General features: G+C 34.8%; 1 protein-coding gene across 1 annotated transcript; it reads right to left on the bottom strand.

Annotated features, from left to right (window-relative positions):
- Positions 1–244: 244 nt before the first annotated feature.
- On the bottom strand, positions 245–23,528 carry LOC150100989 (transmembrane protein 14C-like). Its single transcript, XM_090402037.1, has 4 exons — positions 23,255–23,528; positions 18,038–18,139; positions 11,069–11,156; positions 245–577 (listed from the first exon to the last, which is right to left on the bottom strand). Exons 1-4 carry the CDS (start codon positions 23,340–23,342, stop codon positions 532–534), a joined length of 324 nt encoding a protein of 107 aa, XP_090258163.1. The 5' UTR covers positions 23,343–23,528; the 3' UTR covers positions 245–531.
- Between the last annotated feature and the right edge of the window lie 1,186 nt (positions 23,529–24,714).

Below are 24,714 nucleotides of genomic sequence, written 5' to 3'. Positions count from 1 at the left end.
TCACCGAACAACCACAATGTATCCTCGTTAGTTCTAAACAACTGACTCACAGAACCAAGTTGGATCATGTTGCTCACAGCACTATTTAAAGTGCTTTCACCCACAAAAAGATCGTAAACCTATACCACATCAGTACCATGAGTGGGATAAGGTTTTTTCCTTTATTATTTACCTTTTTTTTTTCAATTTCTTTTAATTTTATTTATTTTCTACATGTAACTGCATTTTACATAAACAAAACAAATTAACACATAATAAAAAATTTATTTGATAATAACAACTCTTAATAATACAATTTTCAACAAACTGCTTTGCTCTGAAGTGCATTATAAAATGTACACAAGAATCTTAGTGATGATGATAATACAACCATATATAAACTAATAATAATCGTATTAGTAAACAATAAATTTTCATGGGTTCATGGAGAAAGGCATACCTAACAATCAATAAATGCTACATAATATTCATATCAGAGTTAGTAAGAAGTTCTTGCATAGTACAATTTTCATAATATCAGGCAATATTCTTTTATTTACCAAGTCTTCTGACTGCGAATCTTGCTACCATCCCCATACTGGAAAAAAAAAAATCACATAAAGAAGTTTACTTCAGAATATCATTCTTATCATTTTGACTCAATAAAAGATTACAACATGAAAAAAAAAAAAGTAATTAAAAAAGATCAAATTCAAATGAATTTTATAAATAGTGCATTAAGAAATAGCTAAACCACAATACTTCTGGACTTTGCAAAGACATTTGACAGGATACTAGGGGGATATCTGGTATGTAAAATGAAGCAATAAGAATGGATACATTCTCATTTGAATCTGGTAACATGGATAAGAGTGTGGCTGATAAATCTGTATCAAATAGAAGAATACCAATGGTATATCGCATGACCCAATACGCTGCAGTGTTTGATTTGCATTAATGATAGCGGGGATAAAATGATTGGGAATGTCTAGTTTCTAAACTAAGGAGGGCAACTATAAATAAAGGCAATAGAGAGAGAGAGATCCTGCAGGTTGATTAAATAAAATGACAGTGTGGACAAACGATTACAATTACCAGCTCCATGTAGTAAAGTGTAAAAGATTAAAAAATTATTTATTATTACAATGAGAGGGCTATAGTGTATGAAACTGATGAAACTAGGGATTTAAAGGTGATGGCAGACAGGACAGATGGAGAAGCACCCCCCCCCCAAGTTCAGAGAACACACACACACACACTGATGAAGTTAGCAAAATAGCACAATATATCTAGGATGCTGAAAGACACTAACAAAAACAAATAGGTATAAAGAAATCATTCTCTCATTATAATGCTTTGATACAACTACATCTGGGATCCTGTGCACAAATATAGTCTCATGGAGGAAGACTCATCGCAGGAGACCCAATCTATCATACCTCTCCTTGAACCCATTAACAGACAAAACACTCATAACTGACTCTGGCAATCTATTCCACTCATTCACAACTCTCCAAGCAAAAAATCTAATCCTCACACTCCTGCTAGCCACACCTTTATTCGACTTCCAGGGATGATCCTTTGTTCTGGTTCCTCTAGTCAAGTGCTGAAACATTTCCTCTGCATCTATCCTCTAAAACCCTTTAATCAACTTAAATGTTTCTATCACATCCTCTCTTTTTCTCCTCTCAACCAACTTCTGCAATCCAGACACCTTCAATCTATCCTCATAGGGAATATTCCACAAGCCGATTACCATCTTGGTCACTCGCCTCTGAATCCTCTCCACCACTTCCTCATCCCCAAGAAACCCAAGGGACTAGACTTGAGCACAGTAATCGAGATGTGGGCATATCAAGGCCTTATAAAGAGGAATAACAACTTCCTTATTTCTACTTGTTAATGTGTTCTTCAATAATCAAGTAATCTTATGGACTACCTTAGCAATATGTCCTATAAACTATAACTCCGTCTACCACCACTAAATCTCTGGCTTCATCTATTTCCTGGAGTACAGTGCCATCAATGTGATATACACCTTGTAATCTATTTATCCAAAAATGCATAACTTTACATTTAATGACATTAAACTGACACCCATTAACTTTTCCCATACTGACAGCCTATTCAAATCATCCCGCAAGCTCTCCACATCACCTTGATTACCTATTACTCTACCTAATTTTACATCATTAGCAAACAACTGAATATTTCTCTTCAGCTTATTTCCTATATTATTTATGTACAAATTAAACAGCAATGGTCCCAGCATTGAACCTTGCAACACAACACCAATCACCTGTTTTTGCCTCGATTCTGCCCTTCTATATACCACTTTTTGATATATGTCCAGCAGCCACTCTCTTACCCACTTAACCAGTGTTATGTCCATCCCCATTTTTTCTAATCTGCGTAACATAGTTCTATGTTGTATTCTGTCAAATGTCTTTGCAAAATCCAGCAAAATCATCATGTAGCTATTTCCTTTATCCAACTCAGCTGTCACTCTATTATAAAAAGTTAGTAAATTACTAAGGCATGACTTACCCTTCACAAAGCCATGTTGACCTTCATATAGTATAATTTTTATCTACCCATTCTTGAATTTTCTTTTTTATCAATTTTTCTAGTACTTTTACACCCCGCCTGAAATATTTACAATTTGCTACTGCAGTCTTAGAACCTCCCTTATGCAAAGGAATTATTTTGCCTCTTTCCACTTCCTTGGAACTCTACCAAAGCTGAGACTTAAATTAAAGAGCCTAGTCAAAGGCATAGCCAGTTCCCTTGAACATTCTCGCAAAACCCTAGCTGATATATCAACTAATCCCACAGTTGTATTTACATTGAGATTCTGCAATATCCTAAGAACCTCCAATTCATCCAACTCTGTTCCCACATTAGTGTCTGTCACATAGTAGTAACCTCACCAGGATGATGTACCCTTGTAAAGTAGTCACTCAGTTACCCAACTATTTTATTCACTTCTGTCTCCTTGTGACCATCATCACTCATTAAGGTTAATCTTCCATAGTGATTCTTCCTCTTGCTTGCCACATAACAAAAGAACTCTTTTGGGATTTCCTTTGGCCTGTTCGGCTAGATTCTTTTCATAATCTGATTTTGCCTTCCTTGCCATGCTGGTCACCTTTGTTGCCTGAGCCTTGTGTCGTTCATGAGTTTGCTGCCCACCTTTCTCTTTATATACCTTCCACAGCAATTTTTTCTTCTGCAGCTCATGCTTAATGATATTACTCATCATTCTAACTCGATTAACCCTCCTTACCCTAGGTATACAATTTAATACTGCTTCCTCTAAATGACCCTACTATATCTCATGCATTACTAATATTCTTACCTCGCAATATTTTATGCAATGGCACCAATTTAAGCTTCTTCCAAAGCATGTTATAATCACCTGTCTTGTAGTTCCACATATACCCCTTCTTGATAGAATATTCCTCATGTTTTACAATCTCCCAAGTCAAGACTGCATGGTCCCTTTCACCAAATGGAGGCAATGTTGTCACCTGTTATGGATAGCTATTCTGATCCTATGACCAGGTCCAATACTCTCCCTCCCCTAGTCCCCTCCATCACATGCCGCCTTTAGTAATTATCTCTTAGTAGATATATAAATTTCTATTTCCTTCCTGCTATGTGATCTTTCTTCCTTCCAGTTTATATTTCTATAGTTGAAGTCCCCTATAATAATCCCTCTACCTGTACTCATTGTACTAATTTGGCAATGTATGTCTTCCAGATCATCTGTGGAACTCCATGGCTTATAGCAACAACCAACTATATATTTTGTCTTACTGACCTTATCTCACACCAGATTGCTTCAAATGAACAGTCATCATCCCACCTGTCTCACATTGTGCAATGTAATTCGAAGTATATATCACCACTTGAGGCAGAAAAAAGCCATCAAAAATCTGATATGTGAAAAGACAGCTGGAGCGAATGATATTTAACAAAAAATGCTCTAATATGAAGGTATAAAAGTTTTACCAGTGTAACCACTTGTAAAACTTTTATACCTCTGTATTTGAGCATTTTTCATTAAATATCATTTACTCCACCTGTCTTTCCACATATCAGATTTTTGATGGCTTTTTCTTCCTCAAGTGGTGATATATATACTCCTAATTACATTCCTTTTGGCTAATCTCTATCACTATCCTGTCACTTCTTGTTTCATTCGGTAATCTTGCAAAGTATCAGACATGTAGACTATCTCTATCATCTTTATCATCCTTTTACAAGAAATTTTTCCTCCATTTCAAGCCTTTTCAGGCCTCCTAAATTTTGCTGCCTTTCTGATATTTATCTTCTATATTCTTACCAGTCTTTCCATAACTTTTGTTTAGCTGATTTTAAAACACTGTTTTGCTTTCTTACCTTCCTTTCTATGACTACCTCTTTTACCACCCGAGTGCACCTGCTTCCCTTCCCACATCACCAATGATATCCAGCTAGACATGGCCATAGGGCCGGCGCTACTATTTAGGCAAACTAGGCAACCGCCTAGGATGCAAAACTTCAAGCTATGCTTTATTCATACTTTACTAAAATATCAAAATTAAATAGTGATATATGATTTAGGTATCGATTCTTTTTCCTTATCCCTCACACAGTCACACATCACACTATTTTACTATTTAACTCTTGGTTCTTTTTTTTTTTTTGTTCCTTACCTAAATGATTTGAACTTACCACTATTTAAAATTACCTAAATGATTTGAACTTACCACTATTTAAAATTAAGTTAAGATATATATTTTAAAACGTTAACATTTTAAAATATTAAATTTCACTATTTTATAACTTTTTTTTTTTGTAAATGAATTATAACAGAGAATTTTCAAATTAATTAAAAAAAGAAAATAAAAAAAGCCCTATTAATTTAACCTGAAAGACAATTTTATTTTGTTTAATATCAATTAGAAAAATTTTAGTTTATGAAATAAGGGGCGCACTTGTAAACTTTGCCTAGGGTGCAAAATAACCTGGCACCGACAGTGCATGGCCAGCATGTTAAAATGTGCCATGCCTCCAAAAAGGAATTTCTGATGCAGAACTCGCTGCACTTAAAATGTTTCACCCAAACCAGAATATCATAATCAGTAAATCAGAAATGAATAATGCTATGGTAATACTTGATATGAGTTTTTTTATCAAATATCATTTACTCCAGTTGCCTTTCTACATTTCAGATTTTTCATGGCTTTTACTTAATATCTGTTATCTGTTTTTGTTAATATGTGTTATGATCAGGAAAAAAAACTTGAATTATTCACCTATCAGCAAAATCAAGTTTATACATACACACTGTAGGTTTATGGTAATTAGTACATCATCACCATGATGTCAGCCTGTTTACAACTGTGCAATCAATTACTTTTTTTGCATTTTTGCATCTTTCCGTGTCTTGTGAAGTATGACACTAAAGATGTAAAATAGATATATATTAAATTAATTTGGCAAAGTCTCTTTCGTAGCTTGAGGAAAAATCAGGTAACATACAAACAACTGTTACCAGTATGGATTATACTGTATGTATATCGGAAAGACAACGTATGTGATGCAGCCTTGTGATTATACAATAACTTATCTTTAAGTCCTTCACAAATGCTTTAAATTCATACACAAAAAATTTTTCATTTAAATTTGACCTGTGCTTATTTTCAAAACTGCACTTGATATAGTAAATTTATTCTGTGGCAGCTTGTGTAATTGATTTTTTCCCAGCAATATAAATCCCACCCATACAAGGTTGTAAACTTATTGTATAATATAATTTTTGAATAACAGCTTCGCACATGTAAGAGAAAACTAAATATAATTTATTACTCCTATATATTTTGCTCAACGTGTCATGAACTTCTTTCAGGGGGAAGGAGGAAAAATGGTAACAATATTTAAATTCTAAATACAGTGACTCTCATTGTTGTATTCAGAATTTAAATGTTATTACCAGTAAGAGAAATGTAAGAGAAAATGTAAGTAGAAGAAAAGTACATGTGTGAAGCCATCATTCAAAAATTATGTTATGTCTAACGTGAGTCTCTATTAAGCAACTAGAAACTTATTGCATGTTTAATAGTGCAGGGAAGCTAAAAGTTAGATAATCTAGGAAACTTACCAAACATGACTACTCAAGACTACAACATTCATGCAACAGTGACAAGTTAACCTGTTTTGATATCTCTTTCTGCCTCTTTTGAAGTATTTTTGCAGCCTTTTGTTAACATTTCCTTTACTATAATGCTAGACTGCCAGAAGAAAGACGATTTAGAGGTTTGATTCTAATCATCAACTAGAGGAACTTTTTCTATGCTTTGTTTCAGCTGATTCCTGAGTTAGTTGATCTCTGACATATGCAATAGAGTTTTTCTCCTAGAAAGTCAGGTTTTACCTATGCATCTCAGAAAATTGCCTACAAAATGCTATTTAAGAACAACAATATGAATGTTAAGAAACCTGATGTCTTTAAAATCATCATTATCCATGAGCTCAGCTTTCAGTGATGGCCAAGGGTGGATACAAGCTTTCTCTGATTTCCAAAAGTTAGGCAGGGTTAAAAGAGTTCCTCTCCTTTCTTGAGAAAGGGGGATGGTGAAAAGGGCACTAGTTTTTGTTTCTCTCTGTATTTCTCTACTTTCTTGCACTATACATTTTTGAAGAGACCATCGATGACAGTTTTACTAAAAACAAACAAACAAAAAAAATGGTTTAAGCATTGTTTTAAGTTTAGTTGGTGCAGATATTTTGAAACCAGAAACAGTTCATAACACAGATGAAACAGTCATGAAGTCTAGGCCTATTCTATTCTTGATATTCTTGAAGATATTAGTACACATTTCTATGCACCACTTTGTCACCTTGGTGAATTTGTTATAGTTCACAGAATGTCGATAAATAATAGTAGAAAAGCATATCTCAATGGCCAACATGGTATTTAAATTTTTTTGCTTATATCCTTTGATTTACATTTTAATTGATATAATGTGAACAACTTCTTAGATGATCAATCAACATAATAAATTTAGTTTAATCCATTATCCAAGTGTGAGCAAACAAAGTTTGCACCTGAAAGTATCTTCAGGACTGGAGTAAGGTGGTACAACACAAACCAAGTGAAAAATAAACTTTCAAGATCAATCAACAGTCAGTGATATCCTTTGGTTGCAAAGTTTATTAAGTTTAAAGTTGCATTAGCTCGTCTCATACAGCAGTAGCAGAGGTTTTTTTCTCCAGCAGGCAAACTGTTGTCTCCTTCTCCCCCCCCCCACACACACACACAGAGAGAGAGAAGCTGTCACTACCATGTGACTTAACTAAAATAACAACCCCAAAAAGACTAGAAAAGGCCAAAAGAAGGTGAAAAAATTATCTGAAAAAACAGATTAATTACAGAAAATATTTTGATAATAAATTTTCACCCATTATTTTGTGAGCATCTTGAGTACAGTTTGAATGGCATCACCAGTTGTAGTAGAGTTTTGTCCTTAGTTTTTGCATATGTGTATGTTGATCAACGTATGTATGATGTTACCAATGTATGTGTACTTACATGTACTTTACATTTATACATGTAAAGTACATGTATAAATGTACTTTACATTTATACATGTCTTTACACATATTTATACATCAGTAAGGAAGGGCTAAGGATAGGACATCTGCAAATACTTTTTTTAAGAACAAACTGATTTTTTTCCTTCAAGTCACTTTGGGCCTCCAATAAGAAGATGAATACATGCCATCTTCTTATTGGAGGCCAGATGGATAACAGTCTTACATAGGGTTCGTATACTTCCTGTATTTTACGGGATTGTCCCTTATTATGAGTTTGTGTCCTGACATCCTGATAAAACTCTTCAGGACACAGAATTGTCCCATTCTTAAACATAAAACATGTAATTGCCAAGAAATCAATATTAGTTATTGATCATAAAATTCTTATCAACTGACAATACTGACATGTTGCGAGAATAGTGCAACTAGCGGACATTGTAATAACTAAGCACGGCTTGTTTGATATGACACAGATCTGTTATGAAACATAATTAGTTTTATTATTTTATATGCCTTTAAAATGCCGAAGAGAAAGTGTGTTCTCACAGAATAGCTTTTCTGTAAGGACTGAATATCCTTTTATTATACCATGTAATTGTGATGGCAAAGTCGACGAGAAAGTGAAATGTACACAATGTAATGCAATATTCAGCATACAACACGCGGTCGGTCAGACATCACGCAGCACATCACTATGAAGAGACACAAATTAGCAGAAAATGCAAGTGCAAGTAGTAAAGTGTCAGATTATTTTTCTAAAAAAACAATGGGTGAAAAGAAATCTTGCAGCTGATGAAGCTATATTTGCATATCATGTATGCATACACAACCAGGGTTTCAGTTCGATGGACTGTATGTCGATAATAATCCGGAAACTATATGACAAAAAGTTCACTTGTGGTCAAAAGAAGACTCAAGATATAATTGTGAATGTATTAGCACCTTATGCAATGGCTGTTTTCAGAAACGAACTTGAGAAAGCTAATTATGTGTCAATAATGATAGACAGTTCTAACCACGGTGTTTTGAAAATAGTTCCAGTTCTAGTTCAATACTTCATACCAGAAGAGGCCATCAAAACTATGGTTCTAGAGTTTTTAGATTTACCATGTGAAACTGCAGACCAGCTTACAGAATATGTATGGCAACTAGTGACAAAGTGGAATATTGAAAAGAAAGTTGTTGCCTTGTCAGCAGATACTAATACAAATTTTGGTGGAAGTTCCAGAAGAGGAAAGAACAATGTTTTTCATAAATTGAAATCAAAATTGAATCATACATTGATAGGCGTTGGTTGTTCATCCCATATCATAAATAATGCTATACAATGTGCAGCTGATACATTGCCCATGAACGTTCAAGCTGTCATTGAAAAATTATATCAGCATTTTTATATCTATACTGTTAGAGTGCATACACTCAAAGGTTTTTGTGACTTTTTAAATACCACGTAGAAGACAGTGTTAGGGCACTCAAAAACGCAATGATTGTCTCTGTACACTGCTCTCAAAAGGATAAATGAGATGTACGAAGTTCTCAAATCATATGTTCTTTCACTTGATAAACCACCATTGCTTCTAAAAAATTTCTTTGGTAATCCAGTTTCAGAGCTAATAGCCACATTTCTAGAATGCCGATCTGAAATGTTTCATGCAACAATTTGTGCAATTGAAGATGAGAAAGTCACTCTTGCTGAAGCAAAATCCATTATTGAAAGCCTCTTAGAGAAACTTCAGCAGAGACGAGATAATGATTTTGCAACAAGGAAAGAACAGTCCTTACTGAAGGTATTAATTGAAGATGGACTCATCACTGAGAAGAATTATGGTAATTATAAAAATGAATTTTATAACATCTGTATAGAATACATCCAAGAATGGTCTTTTGACAATCTTACTTTTGAAAGTTTGTCTTGGATTTTATTGAAGAATCCAGAAGTCAGTCTCAGTTGGAAAAGTGTAACAACTATTGAAGAGGTCTGGCCAAACATAAAAATCAATGAAACTGAACTGTTTGATGAGGTGATGATCTTGAAAAAGGCAATTACAGAGAAGAAAGAAGAAATTAAAGCAAAATCGACAGGAGAAATTTGGTATGAATTATTCAACAGTGTTGGAGTAAATGAATTAATAAATTTGAAGAAGATTGTTGAGTTCATCTGCTGCATTCCTGGCACAAATGCTAGTATTGAAAGATTGTTTTTGCGGATGAACTCCTTATGGACAAATGAAAAGAATAGGCTATCTGTAAAAACTGTGAAAGCTATGCTCATTGTTAAAGTGTTTTTCAATAAGGAATGTGTGGAATTGCATAACTTCGTAAAACATAATCATTCTTTACTTGAGAAAATACAGTCATCTGAGAAGTATATCACAGGCAAAGATCAATGATTTAGTATTGTTTAAAGTTCAATTTTAAGATTGCTATAATTAATTAAATTCTTTTCCCTTTGCTGATGTTCGTAAGTAAGAAAAGCAAAAAAATTTTGTTGGTTTATTCAAACCGAAAGTGTCCCATATTTTTTTTTCCAAAAATATATGAACGCGAGTCTTACATGCCAGACAATGAAAAATCATCTGCAATGACCTTTCTGCAGTAAAATTTGAATCCCTCTATAGGTAACATTGATGGTATCCATTCAACCAACCCATAAAGCTATTTCCCCAACAATGCAACTTTGTCGGGGAAATAGCTTTATGGCTGTTTCTCCAACAGGTGCAGATGTAGGTTTTTTTCCTTCTGCAAATGTATAAAGGTAGACTGGATCCTGGGCACTAATGGTTAATTAGTGCCCAGTAATTAATATCCTAAACTGAGTAAAAAACAACAACAACCAAAATTTAAAACTGAACATACTTTATGTCACCACATAAACCACTTCAGGTATATCTACAAAACTACTCATATGCTTTGGAGAAATTGATACTCACTATAGTACAGTATTTAAGATACATGGTTTGTATAATAATCTGAAAGTGTTCTGTTGATCTCTATTTGTAAAACAATAAATAAGTTCAGTTTAGTACAATTCTAAATGTAATATATACTAATTTCATATCAATACTAGCCTTCACAGCATGTGTAATATGTACATCATACTGTCAAGATTAAAGGAAATCTGGCACAACTGCACAATAAACAAAAGGTGATAGTTTATTTTGCAAAAGGTGTTGGCATAATGCCTATCACTGCACATATTACCTAAATATTCTTGACAATGTAATTAACTTAGTTACTATATTTATTTATTTAAATATTTTAATGTGTAGAATACTGCTCAAAAACAATCTTGGCTTGTTTTATGCTGTTATCTGCTCACTCAACCAGATAACAGCATAAAAGTATAGCATCACATTTACCTCAAACAAAGGTTTTAAATAGAGAGAGATGGCACAAACGATATGTATCTAATGAAAATAAATAACTATATATATATATATATATATATATATATGTAAAGATAGCAGATGATATAGTATCTAATGAAAATTAAAAATAACTATACCTTAAAACTGTGAATAGACCAGCTGGAATAAATTTTCCTGATTTATAAAACCTTGAACCCATCATTCCACCTAATATTGCTGATGTAACTAGATGATAAGAGAAATAATGATTATTGTTTAAAATATCTTCGATACTCCTACAAAACTGAATAAGCTGCATTTAATAAAAAAATTATATACAGTAATCAGCACAATATCTAGCCTTTATACTACGGTGTGTAGCATAAAAGGTACTGTAGTATAGTGCAGCACTTCTCAAACTGTTCCTACGATGAAACACTTCACAAATCCTGAAAATATTGGTTAGAGTCGATATTATCAGTCTTGTATTCAATATAAAGCTAAGCACACACTATTGCATCGCATCACAAAAATGCAACAGCACACACTACAGGTGTGCTGGGCCACAGCGCGTTGTATTGACCTTGCTTGTGGCTGCATGTTTCCTAGAATAGATACCTCCGTACTTCCTTCGCACTTGAAGGTGTCACAACTGCAGGCGACTGAGTCAAGGCCAGCGTGTGCCGTCCTTAATAGCACAATCCACACGCAAAGTGAGGAGTGCCTGATTTTCAAACATGTTTGAACTTGTCGCAGCAATTAAAATCATTCCAGGCTCATATTATTTTTGATAATTTTTCACGGAACACTTATTCACTTTTCATGGAACACCAATGTTCCGCAGAACATAATTTGGGAAATTCTGGTATAGTGTATCACACTAATGAGGAGCCAGTAACCTGTCACCGAGTGGCCAGTCAGCAGGATGGTTACAGAACATGCCAGAATTGTATGCCTGGATATTGCGTAAATCATATTTATAATGTTGAAGTTTATAATGTTTTAATTTTGCCAGGATAAAATATTTAGCACTCTTAAATAGAAATTATCAACATGCATTATACATACAAACATGCAAACTATTTATTCCTAGTCACTATGGTTTTGCTAACTAAAAGAAGTAAGAAAAAAAAGGAATGTCATTTTAGTTTAAATATTGAAAAAATGGTAATATCTAAACAGAAATAAGATAATTCCCCTTATCTCACTTTGGCAAGTTGAATGATATATAAACTGTTCTAGGTAGAACCAATAAAAAACTGAACAGCCAGAAAGTACTGCAGTATGTTTTACTTAACATGACAAAATCCAGGTGTTGATTTGTGTGTGTGTGCGCTTCTTTGATATGAACATTTGGTTACAACAGGCTGCCTGTTGTTGATGTAATGTTTCAATGGGCAGTATAACTCATAAATACAGCATAGGAGTGCTATGCCTATCATAAATGTTATTGAAAATTAATATTATGAGATAAGAATTCTAAAGAATCAAATTAATTCTCTGTTTAAATTATGTCATTCACACACATACTGTTGATGGATTAGGGAAAACCTGTTTCATCATACTGCATGTTTTTGCTTCATCTACATCATTCATAATACACCAAAATGATGTAGATTGTTGTCTGAAATTTAAAAAAAATAATAAAATAACAATGGGGGTGCTTAAGGGTCAAAGCTGTATAACTGAGAGGAGACCTCCACATAGCCTTTAAAGGAATGTGGAGAACCGACCAGGGCTTCTGACCTAATGTCCAATCCTCACCTTCTCGTGGTGCACCCTGTTGGGTATCTACTTTGATACTGAACGAACGAGGATGGGCTGACAATTTGGGATTTAGCCGACCAAATTGTATTCTTATTGGTTAAACCAAAATAAAAAATGATGGTACAACATGACAAAATTTCATGCCGGCTGGGACATCGCCCAGTTAAACAAGGCCCCCATTGTTTTCGCCAGGGAACCAGGGCGAACAGCGAAAAGTCAGCTACTGGAACAAATCTGAAAACAAACCCCAACTCAACATCACCGGAGTTAAAGATCGGTACTATCAACATAAGAAGCCTGAATGGCAAAGAGATGGAGCTGGCTGAGGAATTAGATAAGTACCAGATCGACATAATAGGAGTGACTGAAATACAAAATTTTATATTCAGGCAATGACAATCAAGGAAAAGAAGGAGTAGTCATAGTATTCAACACAAAGTACGAGGCTAATCTTCTTGAATGGCAGTCAGTCTCAAGTAGAGTAATGTGGGCAAATATGAGAATGGGGAACTGGACAATGAGACTTATTTGTGCCTATGGTCCCACAGAAGGTTCTACTAAGGTAGAAGTGGAGGAATTATTTGACGCTTTAGAAAAAGCAACTGACACAATGAAAAAGGAAAAGTTGGTCCTCGTTGGGGATCTAAATAGCAGAGTAGGAAATAATTGTGAGACACACAAAACTATTTTGGGAAAATTTGGAGAAAAGAGCAAAGCTAATAATAATGGCAAATACCTGTTGGATTTCTGTTCAGGACATGGACTGGTTATTACTAACACCATGTTCCAACATAAAAATGTGCACAAATTCACATGGAGAGAAGAGGCTAGGAATAAGAAAAGTCTCATTGACTGTGTTATTGTTGATAGTGATGTGTTTCTCACTGGTGCAGGACACTGGAGTGTACAGAGGATTTGAAATTGGAAGTGATCACTATTTAGTCTTGAGCAGGATAAAATTGAATTTCATATTGAACAGAATAACATGTAAGAAAGTTTTAAAGCGAATAAAAGTTGAGCAGCTCTCAGATGTGAACTGTAGACTAAAATACAGAAAGATTATTGAAAATAAAATAAAAGAGTTTGAGAACAGGAATCAAACCTTAGAGATTCAGTGGCAAACTCTGAAGAAAACATTGATTGATTCTGCCAGAGAGGCATGTGGTGAAGTTGTGTGCAAGGATAAAAAAATCAGAACTCCTCGGTGGATACAGGAAGTTAAAGAGGCAGTGAAGGAAAAGAAGAAAGCATATCAAAAGTTCCTGGCAAATAAGTCAGCTTTTACTCTTACAGAATACAGAGACAAATGTAAGAAAGTTAAACAGTGTGTAAAACTAGCTAAAGAAAAGTCATGAGAGGACTTTGGCAAGAATATAGAAAATAAATATCAAGAAGGTAGCAAAATATTCTGGAGGTTGTTGAAGAAGCTTAGGAATGGAGGAAAGAGTGCTATAAAAGGAGTTAGAGATGATAAAGGTGACATGAAAACGGTAGAAAAAGATATCCTTGAAGTATAGAGTAATTACTTTGAAAAACTGCTAAATGAAACAAGTAGTGATGACAGCATAGTGATAAAAAACACTGACCTGGCATGCACTCAGGAATACATATCCATACTTGAAGTAGAAAAAGCCATCAAAGGCTTGAAATGTGGAAAGGCAGCAGAAGTAGATGATATTCGACCAGAAATGCTGAAGTATGGTGGTATAAAAGTCTTACAGTGGCTGCACTGCATAGTTCAGAAAGCCCGGACAGAGGGACGAATTCCCGATGATTGGAGTAGAGCTCTCATAGTACCCATATATAAAATGGGAAATAAAACTGAATGTGAGAATTACAGAGGTATTTCCCTACTGAGTGTTCCTGTCAAGATCTATGCAAGTATACTTGAGAAACGGTTGAGAAGAATTGTGGAAGAAAAGCTTGGTGAAGAACAAGCTGGATTCAGGCCAAATAGAGGCTGTCAGGATCAGATCTTCACTTTATGACAAATTGTCGAGAAAGCATGGAAATATATCAAAAATCTGTATTTAAGTTTTGTCAATTTGGAAAAGGCATATGACAAGGTGCCAAGAGAGAAGCTATTCAAAATGCTACAGTTATATGGTGTCAATGAGGCATTATATCAAGCAATACTTAGTCTTTATTTGAGTTGTAAGTCAGCAGTTAGAATTGAAGGAAGTACAGGATGGTTTAATGTTAAATCTGGTGTGAGACAAGGATGTACATTATCCCTTCTGTTATTCATTATCTATATGGATCACATTATGAAGGAAAGTGGTATTAAACCTGATATCAAAATTGGATATGTTAATGTCAGCTCTTTGCTTTATGCGGATGATGTTATACTTCTAAATAAATCCGCTATAAGTCTGCAAGATTCTCTGACTAAATTGAATTGCTGTTGTAATAGATATGGTATGAAGGTCAGCAATAAAAAGACAAAGACAATGAAAATAGGCAGAATCATTGAAAATGTCAACTGTGTTGTGAATGGAGAACCTGTGGAACAAGCAAAACATTTCAGTTACTTAGGCACGATTTTTACTGAAGATGGTAAATTAAATATAGAAATAGACAACAGAATCAGCAAAGCTGGTATGGTGGGAAGTCAATTGAATAAATTCATATGGAATAAGAGAGAAATTAGTCGGAACACTAAATTAGCTGTATACAAGACAGTGTTCAAACCAGTTTTAACTTATGGATCTGAGAGCTGGGTCAGAAGTAAAACACTTGACCAAAGACTAGAGACCGCAGATATGAGAGTCCTGAGGAAGATTAGAGGCATGAACAGATGGCATCAATGGCAATATCATATTAAAAATGAGGATATTAGGAAAGAACTTGACATTGTCAGCATCCAGGAATGCATTAGCAGAGCTAATCTCAGGTGGTATGGTCACTTAAATAGAATGGGAGAGGAAAGATTAGCAAAACAAGTGTTCTCTGCCAGGTTGGCAGGAAAATGACCCAGAGGAAGACCAAGATATAGGTGGATTGATACGGTACAAAGTGCCTTAGACGATAGATATATAAGATCTGATAATGTTGGAGTCTTGACAAGTAACAGACTGATTTGGAGGAAAATTGTAGATAGGAAGTTAGTAATGATGTAAATTTTTCATGTAGTACTGTCATATCCTGTACACCCCTTGAGGGTACATGGCAGGAATTTGATGATGATGATAGTTCCGTTTTGTCATATATAGTATTGCTTGAATTATTTTAAGCTAAGTGTAAATGCTACAAGATAAAACTATTTTAGCTCTTTTCTAATATGACAAAAGATAGAGATGTAAATAGTCATTAACAGTCATTACAAAAACAATTAAATGGAAAAACTTAGGTAAAATTTAATTGCACCAGAATTTTCAGTCAGTCAAGTCTCATGACCATTATCAATGCAACTTTATGGTTAAAAAGAGAATGGAATGAAAAACATGCAAGATGTTAACAAAATGAGGACAGCTTGATCTGCACATCAGAAGTCCAAAATAAAAATTAACTACAGTGGTGAAATGTATTTAGCAAGATTATGTACTAAAACTAGGGGAAATTAAAATAATTGTCACAAACCGGAAAAGTTTGAAGCAGTAATTTTTATTAAAATTCAGCTGATGAATCAGAGCTTCACAATCTTTCTGTTAGCAGGTTTCCATTTCTTATGTCAGTGGTTTATTAGAAAAGCTATCCAGGCTACCACCCTGCCCTGTGGGGACTCCTTCCACCCAGTTCACAAGTTAGCAATGTTTCTATACTCTCAAAAAAATAAACTTTTTTCTTTACCATCCAAAGAGTAAATCAAGTTCCTTGTTCTTAGTCTTCCATATTATGACAGACACATGAATGTGCATCAATTACACTCAGATGAAAACAAAAATTGCATTCATTTCCATTAGATAAAGTAGGTCTTGCAAAACATCTTATATTTTCTAAATAAAGGGACCACTGAAAAATAAATAAAGTGGTATATAGAAGTTTTTTTTTAAGAAAAAGATTATATAAAGAGTTATGAAGTGTTGATATCAACCAAATTTAAATAAGAATGATGACCTCAAGCATTCCCAGTTTTGGGAAGTAATCCTGCTAAATACATCTCACAGAGGGAGGTGGAAGGTTCATTATATAATGCACTGATCAGATTACATCTGGATTACTGTGTTGAGATCTGGTCACTAGGATTTGTTGGAGATGAAGAAATTTTAGAGAGTAAATGAGAGAGAACAAAAATTATATCAGGACTGTGAAATGTTAGTCAAGACTGAGGGCATGAAAATCTGCAAAGTTTGGTGGACAGAAGGCAAATGGATGATATAATCAGGATAAATTTAGTTTAATCCTTTATTCAAGTGTGAGCAAACAAAGTTTGCGCCTGAAAATATTTTAGGACTGAGGAAAGGTAGTGCAACATCAGGCAACTCAGAGCAAAGGTAGACCAAGCTATCATCATTCCTATCTCAGTATCTCCCATAATGCAAAACACATCTCCTTGTGAATATGTATAATGTTATGCTCCACCTTTGCTCTGAGTTGTCTGGTGTTGCACCACCTTTCCTCAGTCCTGAAGATATTTTCAGGTGCAAACTTTGTTTGCTCACACTTGGATAAACAATTAAACTAAATTTATTATGGTCTAACCAAGTGCAAAATAAACTTTCAACATCTTTCTCTAAATCCAGAATCATTTAATAATAAGGTGGCACACCTTTTGGCAACTCCTATAGGTAAAGATGACCTCTCCATTGCTTTTGCCTTGGTATCTCCACCTCTGGGACTGGCTCCCACTGACAAGACCTCAATAAAGGTCGAAACCGGTCTGGGTAGTGGCCCTTCAATTAATTCATAACATTATACATATCTGCAAGGAGATGTGTTTTGCATTATGGGTGATACTGAGATAGGAGTGATGATAGCTTGGTCCACCTTTGCTCCGAGTTGCCTGGTGTTGCACTACCTTTCCTCAGTCCTGAAGATATTTTCAGGTGCAAACTTTGTTTGCTCACTTGGATAAAGGATTAAACTAAATTTATTATAGTCTAACCAAGTGCAAAATAAACTATCAACGATATAATCAGGAGATATTAAGCTCTTAAGGGGTATACACTGGATGGATCAGGGAGAGATTTTTCATATGGTAAGATAATATGCCATCTCTGGTATAAGGGAGTGGTAATTAAGAATGAGAATTTTTTTTTCATGGAGAGTGGATGAGCCATGGAATGCATTATGACTTGAGAAGATGGTGTGAATGCAGACAGTGAGTGAATTTAAGGAATGGTGTGATAGTAAGGTGGATCTTTCACAATGCTTCATGACCTCATGAAGGTCTTCAATAATAATTTAGTCGGTATACTTACCTAGTGTCAGAAGATAATTGTCATGATCCTGTCCAATTTGATAAGCTCCATAACCTAACAGTGCTCCAAACCCCAAACCAAAGCTTAGAGATGGTTTGCTTTCTGGAAAAATATAAAACAATTCGATATACAAAAACATACAATGTAAAATGAAAATCAATTAAAAATGTTATACAAAAATAATTTAATTTATTTGAACATTACAAATAATACTCAAATCATCCAATATTGGAATGTATCCCTCAAGTTTGAAGAATAAATAGGGTGGGAGTGAAATGTATATACAATCTCATTAAGCAAGAGATTCTTTAAAAAAAGCTGATGTGGAAGGAATACTGTGTGCATAAGGATGACATCAGTTATGAAAATTATAAGGTGCAGGTAAGAAGAGTTAAAAGTGAGTATTGTATGGAAAGCTAAATCTAAGTACGAAAAGAAACTGGCTCTGCAAATTAAAGACAACCCAAATTAATTCTATTGTTATGCTGCAAGAAAAAAAAAAAGACAAAATAACTACTGAATGTGGATGGCATGCAGGTGGCATATGCAGAAGATATTGTTCAACAGTGTGCCCATTTCACTATGAATGTGAATAACATGCATAACTTACAGAATGATTTCAATAGGCGTGTAAAAATGGTTATCAGATTATTGGTTATTCATCTGTGAGTTTAGATTTACAGTAGACTGAAAAACTGAATGGTTCCATTAAATTATGTGTTATCTTTACCTCTACTTCTTTTTCTTCTTTCTTATATTATGAATGGAATGATTTATAATCAGATTATATGTCAAGATAAAAATTGTGGGCAGTCATTACCACATACTGTCAATGTATATTTATTTATAATAATCTCTTCTTTTATTATTTCTAGTTTTTTTTCAAAATTATTAACTGTATGTCATTATCAAATTCTGAGATAACCATAAACTTTAAATGGCATACATTTTATATATTATTAGTCCGTGCAGTTAGCCAGGTGGTTATGCGCTCTGCAATCATATGCCTGGGAAAGGAGTGTCCTGCATTCGATTCTCGTCGCTAATGTGAGGAGCTAAGGATCTTTCTCAGACATAGCCAGGTTAGCCGATGTTGGACGTGGACTGCAGGATTTTTCTCCCCATTTTATCTGGGATTTTTCCTCCTGCAAAGCAGGCAAACTGGTCTTAAGAACACAATGCTTCACAGACAATTACACATGGTTGAGCGTGGGGGTAATAACCCCACCTCATAGTGAGTTATGAAACTCACTATGAAATAAAAATTGGGAGGCCAAGGCCCTACATGGGGCTGTAGTGCCAAAGAAGAAGAAGAAGATTATATATTATTATTATTATTGGCTACTCTATGGATTCCTTAGACTCATTGAGAGCAATCCTAAACATCATGCCAAGCAGTATCCAACATTTGCACAGTATCTATCATATTTTTCTTTGAATGCATTCACAATCATGGCACCCATAACAGACTGGCAACCTATTCCACTCATTCACCACTTTCCAAGCAAAAAATCTAGTTCTTAATACCCTTGCTCAGTTTCCAAGGATGGCCCCTAGTTCTCCCACCACCAGACTGAAAAATTTCCTCTGTATTAATCTTGTAAAAACCCTTCAGTAATTTGTATGTCTCAATCACATCACCCCTTTTCTGCTTGTCAACCCATTTCTGAAACATAACTTAAATGTAACCTCAATCTCATATACATAACCTCATTGTAATGGATGTTTAAAAAGGTATAAATGAGAAGAAATAAAAATGATCTTGAAAATAAAGTTCATAGGGATGAGGGATTAAAAAAGGATATGAGGTGAAGTCCAAAAACTCTCCTCTGCTTATATACTAATACAAGAAACAAGAGAGAAGAAGATTTTATAACTTGAGTTGTTTCAGTCCTTCATTAAATAATCTAGATAATGGAAATAGGGTTAACTGGCAATGATATCCTGACTGGAATCAAAGTTGATGGGATTGGTATTTTACACGACAAAAGTGGTATAAAGGAAGGGGTATAATGGCAAATGAGCTGTATTCATTAAAGTTTAAGGAGTGAGGAGGTGACAAAGTGGTTTTAAAAATGTTTGGTGTAAGGTTCAGGTTATTGGGGGGGGGGGATTTGTCTGGGGTTGCTACAGACCTAAAAATAACGAGGGTGATGAGAAAAACTGTTCAAGCATGTTGATTTCACTAATATAAAAAAGTTATCATAATGAGAGATTTTAACTACTTAAATGCACAAAAATAGCATACAGAAGTAAGGAAAGAAAATTTCTTTGCAATCTGCTGTTGCATAGTTTGTAATGGAAGGAACACACATAGGTTAAGTAGATTTAGTAATAATGTCAGATGATTGATAATTGTAAACAAGATATCATTTTTCCACCATTTGGTGTGGGTGATCTTGCAGTCCTGATCTGTTAAGTGCATATACATGCTGATATATATGGATTATTTCCAGATATAAGAGATGTGGAACTTTAGAGAAGGAAATTATGATGATCTCAGAAAACAGCTTAAGCAGTGCTGAGAAAAGAAACTTGATGAAAAAAGGGATTAATATTGTAAGGTTAAGAAACAGTTAAGAAATTGATAACAATAACAGATCATGTACCTAAAGGCATAAATAAAACAGTTGTCAAATGATGGAAAGGAAAATTATGCAAGAATAAGAGAATAAGATTGTGGAAAAAGTAAAGTTACATGAAGTATATAAGGAGAAAGCTAGAGACAAATGAAGTAAGATATGAAGTTCAAAACCGTGTAAGGTTTTGAACTTTAAATTCAGAAATGTAGCACTGTGTAGAACATTGGTGATAGTGTTACAAGTGGAAGAAGCAAGGAATCTTAAGTAATGGTGGATACAGAACTAATGTTCAAAGTATGTATTGCAAAAGTGATAAAACAACACAAGGAAGTGTTACTACAGTAAGAAGAAAACTGACAAGTAAGGATAAAGAGAGACAGACATTTCAATACAGAACTAATGTTCAAAGTATGTATTGCAAAAGTGATAAAACAACACAAGGAAGTGTTACTACAGTAAGAAGAAAACTGACAAGTAAGGATAAAGAGAGACAGACATTTCAATACAGAACTAATGTTCAAAGTATGTATTGCAAAAGTGATAAAACAACACAAGGAAGTGTTACTACAGTAAGAAGAAAACTGACAAGTAAGGATAAAGAGAGACAGACATTTCAATATATATAACTTCAATTAGATCATAAGTCACTTGAATTTCTTGGCAGCACTGGAAAAGGTTCAGAGGCAGATAACAAAAGTAATTAGAAGAAACACACGTATAAACCACAGTGAAAATTATTTAATTGTAAATATTTCATCCTAAGTATCTTAGGACATCATCGGTACAGTATTCAAACAAAATTAGGAATAACATACAGTTATAATTTTGTTTAAATACTGTACTGATGATGTCCTAAGATACTTAGGATGAAATATTTACAATTAAATAATTTTCACTGTGGTTTATACGTGTGTTTCTTCTAATTATGAACGCACCACAGGTTTCGTTATTTAAAAAAGATAACAAAAGTAGTACTGAGTTTTTTTTGGAATATTGGCTCTATGATGATAGGTTGAGCGAAAGTGATCTGCTGACCATTGTAAATAGGTAAAGGAAGGGTAATATGAATGTGACACTGTTAATAGGAGCTTACCAGTGCCGCATTATTATGCACCACATCTTTATGTAATTTCTAGGAATGGACTCTGGTCCCTATTTTCCAAAAAGTTGAGGAAGAGGAAGGAAGAGGGACAAGAGGACATTCCTAGAAATTGCATAGTGGTGTGTGTGGTGCACAACAGTGAGGCATAAACTGTCTGTATGGAAAGTGGCTGATGAGTTGAATGCATTGCTAGATGAAGTAGTGAGTGCAAAGACTTTTGATCAATTTAGGTAAGATATGACAAATACTGTACCTGTTAATTGCTTCCTTTTCTAATTACTACTTTCAATAAATCTGACCCCTAGGTTGTCTTTATAGAAGATGCAGCTGTGATCAAGACTTGTAATATAAAAATGACTCATAACATCTTTTCTTAACTCCACCCCCCCTAAATGCTCTTAAAACATGTAACAAAATATAAAGGTCAATAAATCCTAATGTTTACATGTTAAACCTGGTCATATTTTTAGCATATTCCACTGAGAAAATTACTTATTATTAAGTTACACCTCCAGGGAGTCCAAAGGCTCATCGAGGGAGAGTGTGCCAGCAGCATCAAACGATTGAACCCTTTCCAACTACTAACTGCACTCAAACTTGCTTAACCTTTTGTGGGAGCCATTAGTAGCAGAAACTCTACCAATCGACCAACCTTTCAGCATAATAAACCATAAAAGGTGCAAAAGAGGTCAAAGACAACAGTTCTGCTTAGGAAATGTACATAACCATTTTCATGAGTATTATTGATGCAATTTTCTGCCTATTTTCTTAATGTATGTGTTTCGAAATACTTAGCTAAGCATTGGGGGTATTCTAACGATAACAAGCCACATATCTAGGCACGGAAAAGTCCTGTGACATGTGTTTGGCATGAAGGCTTCAACCCAGGACAAAAGAACTATTTCAGTGTTACCCAACCCCATCTTTATCATAAAGTATTCTGCTAAGAAGTGCTGCTATATTCAGTTTTGTAAAGTAATGACAGAGAGCAGCAATACTACTGACAGTGATGCATAACTTAGGCAAGCTGCTGTTGCCTGTTATAACTGATATTACGGTATTTATACAATACATTGTTAAAAAACCTGGTGTCACTTGTTTGTTACTAACTGTGGGAATCATCATCAGCCATTTTCCGCCAAGTGATATTAATATTTTCAGCATGTGAGAATCGGCAGTAGGCATTTCGTGTGGTAGAGATTCGCATAACTCATCTGGTGTTGGCACATGTTTACCGTGATAACACCCTCATCAGAGAAATGGTGTCTAAACCGCAGTACTGACAGAGTTGTTGCTTCAAAGGTGCAATTAATTAAAAAATAATAATAAAACCAACAATTGCAACTTGTGTTAATGAATATTCTGTTATTCGCGTGTTTCAAGTAGACATTGAACTGCCTTTTACCGCTATCACCAGGACTGTTTTATGGTTTTATGATGTAACTTGAAAATATCGAATTACTGAAAATTGCAGTTTATATATAGATAAATAAGGGATCTTTATAAATGGCAACATTCCCGTTTATTCCATACCTGCTTTTACATAACCTATTACTCCACCAGCCGCAACGGCTGCAGCAAACCCAGCGGTAACAGCATCAAATTTTATTATATAGCCCATGTTCTTATCACAGCAAGATAAGGTAATATCTAACTGGTAATAGAGAAGAGCTACATTTCAATATTTTGAATATTTCCCAAAGAGAGGAGAAAAAAACAGAATATTAAATACCCTTGCTTTTTCACTAACTAACCCCTTTACAACACACAAGTTCGAGTTTTCAACAATTAAGCACCACATAGAGGCGACTAAGATAAATGAACTTGGTTTTAAATAACTTTTTAAATAATAACGATAATAAGTGTGTGTGTGTGCGTGCGTGCGAGAGAGACATAGAGAAAACAGAATATTAAATACTTAGAAAAACTGTCGTTTTATATTTATTCCAATTGAAGTTACATTTTAGTCTATGTTTGTCGAAGGGCACCATCGCCTCCGTAGCGCAATTGGACACTTATCCCGAAAACTTCAGACACAGAAAAATTAAAAGACATAAAGCAATGGAGAGGGATAACACTTTTAAACACCGATTACAAGATCATCTCAAAAATCCTATCCAATAGAATCCAGAAGTACCTACAGAAATTAATATCTCCCGCACAGACTTGTGCAATTAAGGGCAGAAATATAGCAGACACAATTACTCATTTAAGATCAGTATACGAGTACTACAGTCTGACTGACAAACCCTGTGTTCTACTAGGCTTGGATATAGAAAAGGCGTTTGACACCATAAGCCACGTATATATATTCAAAGTTGTAGAGGAAATGGGATTTGGCCCAAAATTTAGGAACTGGCTGCAAACTTTCTACGAGAATGCAGAAAGTCAAGTAATCGTTAACAGGAAGCTATCCGCATCTTTTAAAATGAAATGCTCAGTGAGACAAGGAGACCCCCTCTCTATGGCCCTCTTCGTCCTTGCACTAGAACCAGTCATCAGAGCGATCAACTCCAACAAAGAAATCAAGGGAACAAACATTCACGGGGAGAGCCAAGCAAAAATATTGGCATATGCTGACGACATCACATTAACCCTAGAGACGGAAACATCCATTGAAGAGTCAATGAAATTACTAGACGCCTTTGCAAGAGCTTCTGCCCTGAAAGTAAACCTGAATAAATCTCATTGCATGCTAATAGGAAAAGGGGAAAAGAACCCTGAGATTCCTCAAGGCATAAGAACTCAGGAATACTTACCGGTTCTGGGAGTTAAAATAGGCGGCCCAGAAACGTATGAAAAATAGTGGAAAGAACTCCACGCAGCTGTTGCGTGGAAAATAAATACTATACGCCCAAGACAACTATCTGTAAGAGGAAAAGCACGAATATGCAATATATATTTATCCTCTCGCATCTGGTACAAAGTGAACAACATCCCGTACCATGGGCAATGGGCAGACAAGATCCACAGGCTGTGCGCCACCTACATCT

This window comes from Typopeltis vanoorti, chromosome 12, assembly GCF_054136105.1.
Source record: "Typopeltis vanoorti isolate ZY-2024b chromosome 12, IOZ_Tvanoo_1.0, whole genome shotgun sequence".
NCBI lineage: Eukaryota > Metazoa > Arthropoda > Arachnida > Uropygi > Thelyphonidae > Typopeltis > Typopeltis vanoorti.
The sequence above is the reverse complement of the archived record's forward strand: the minus strand, read 5'-3'. Positions and strand labels throughout refer to the sequence as shown.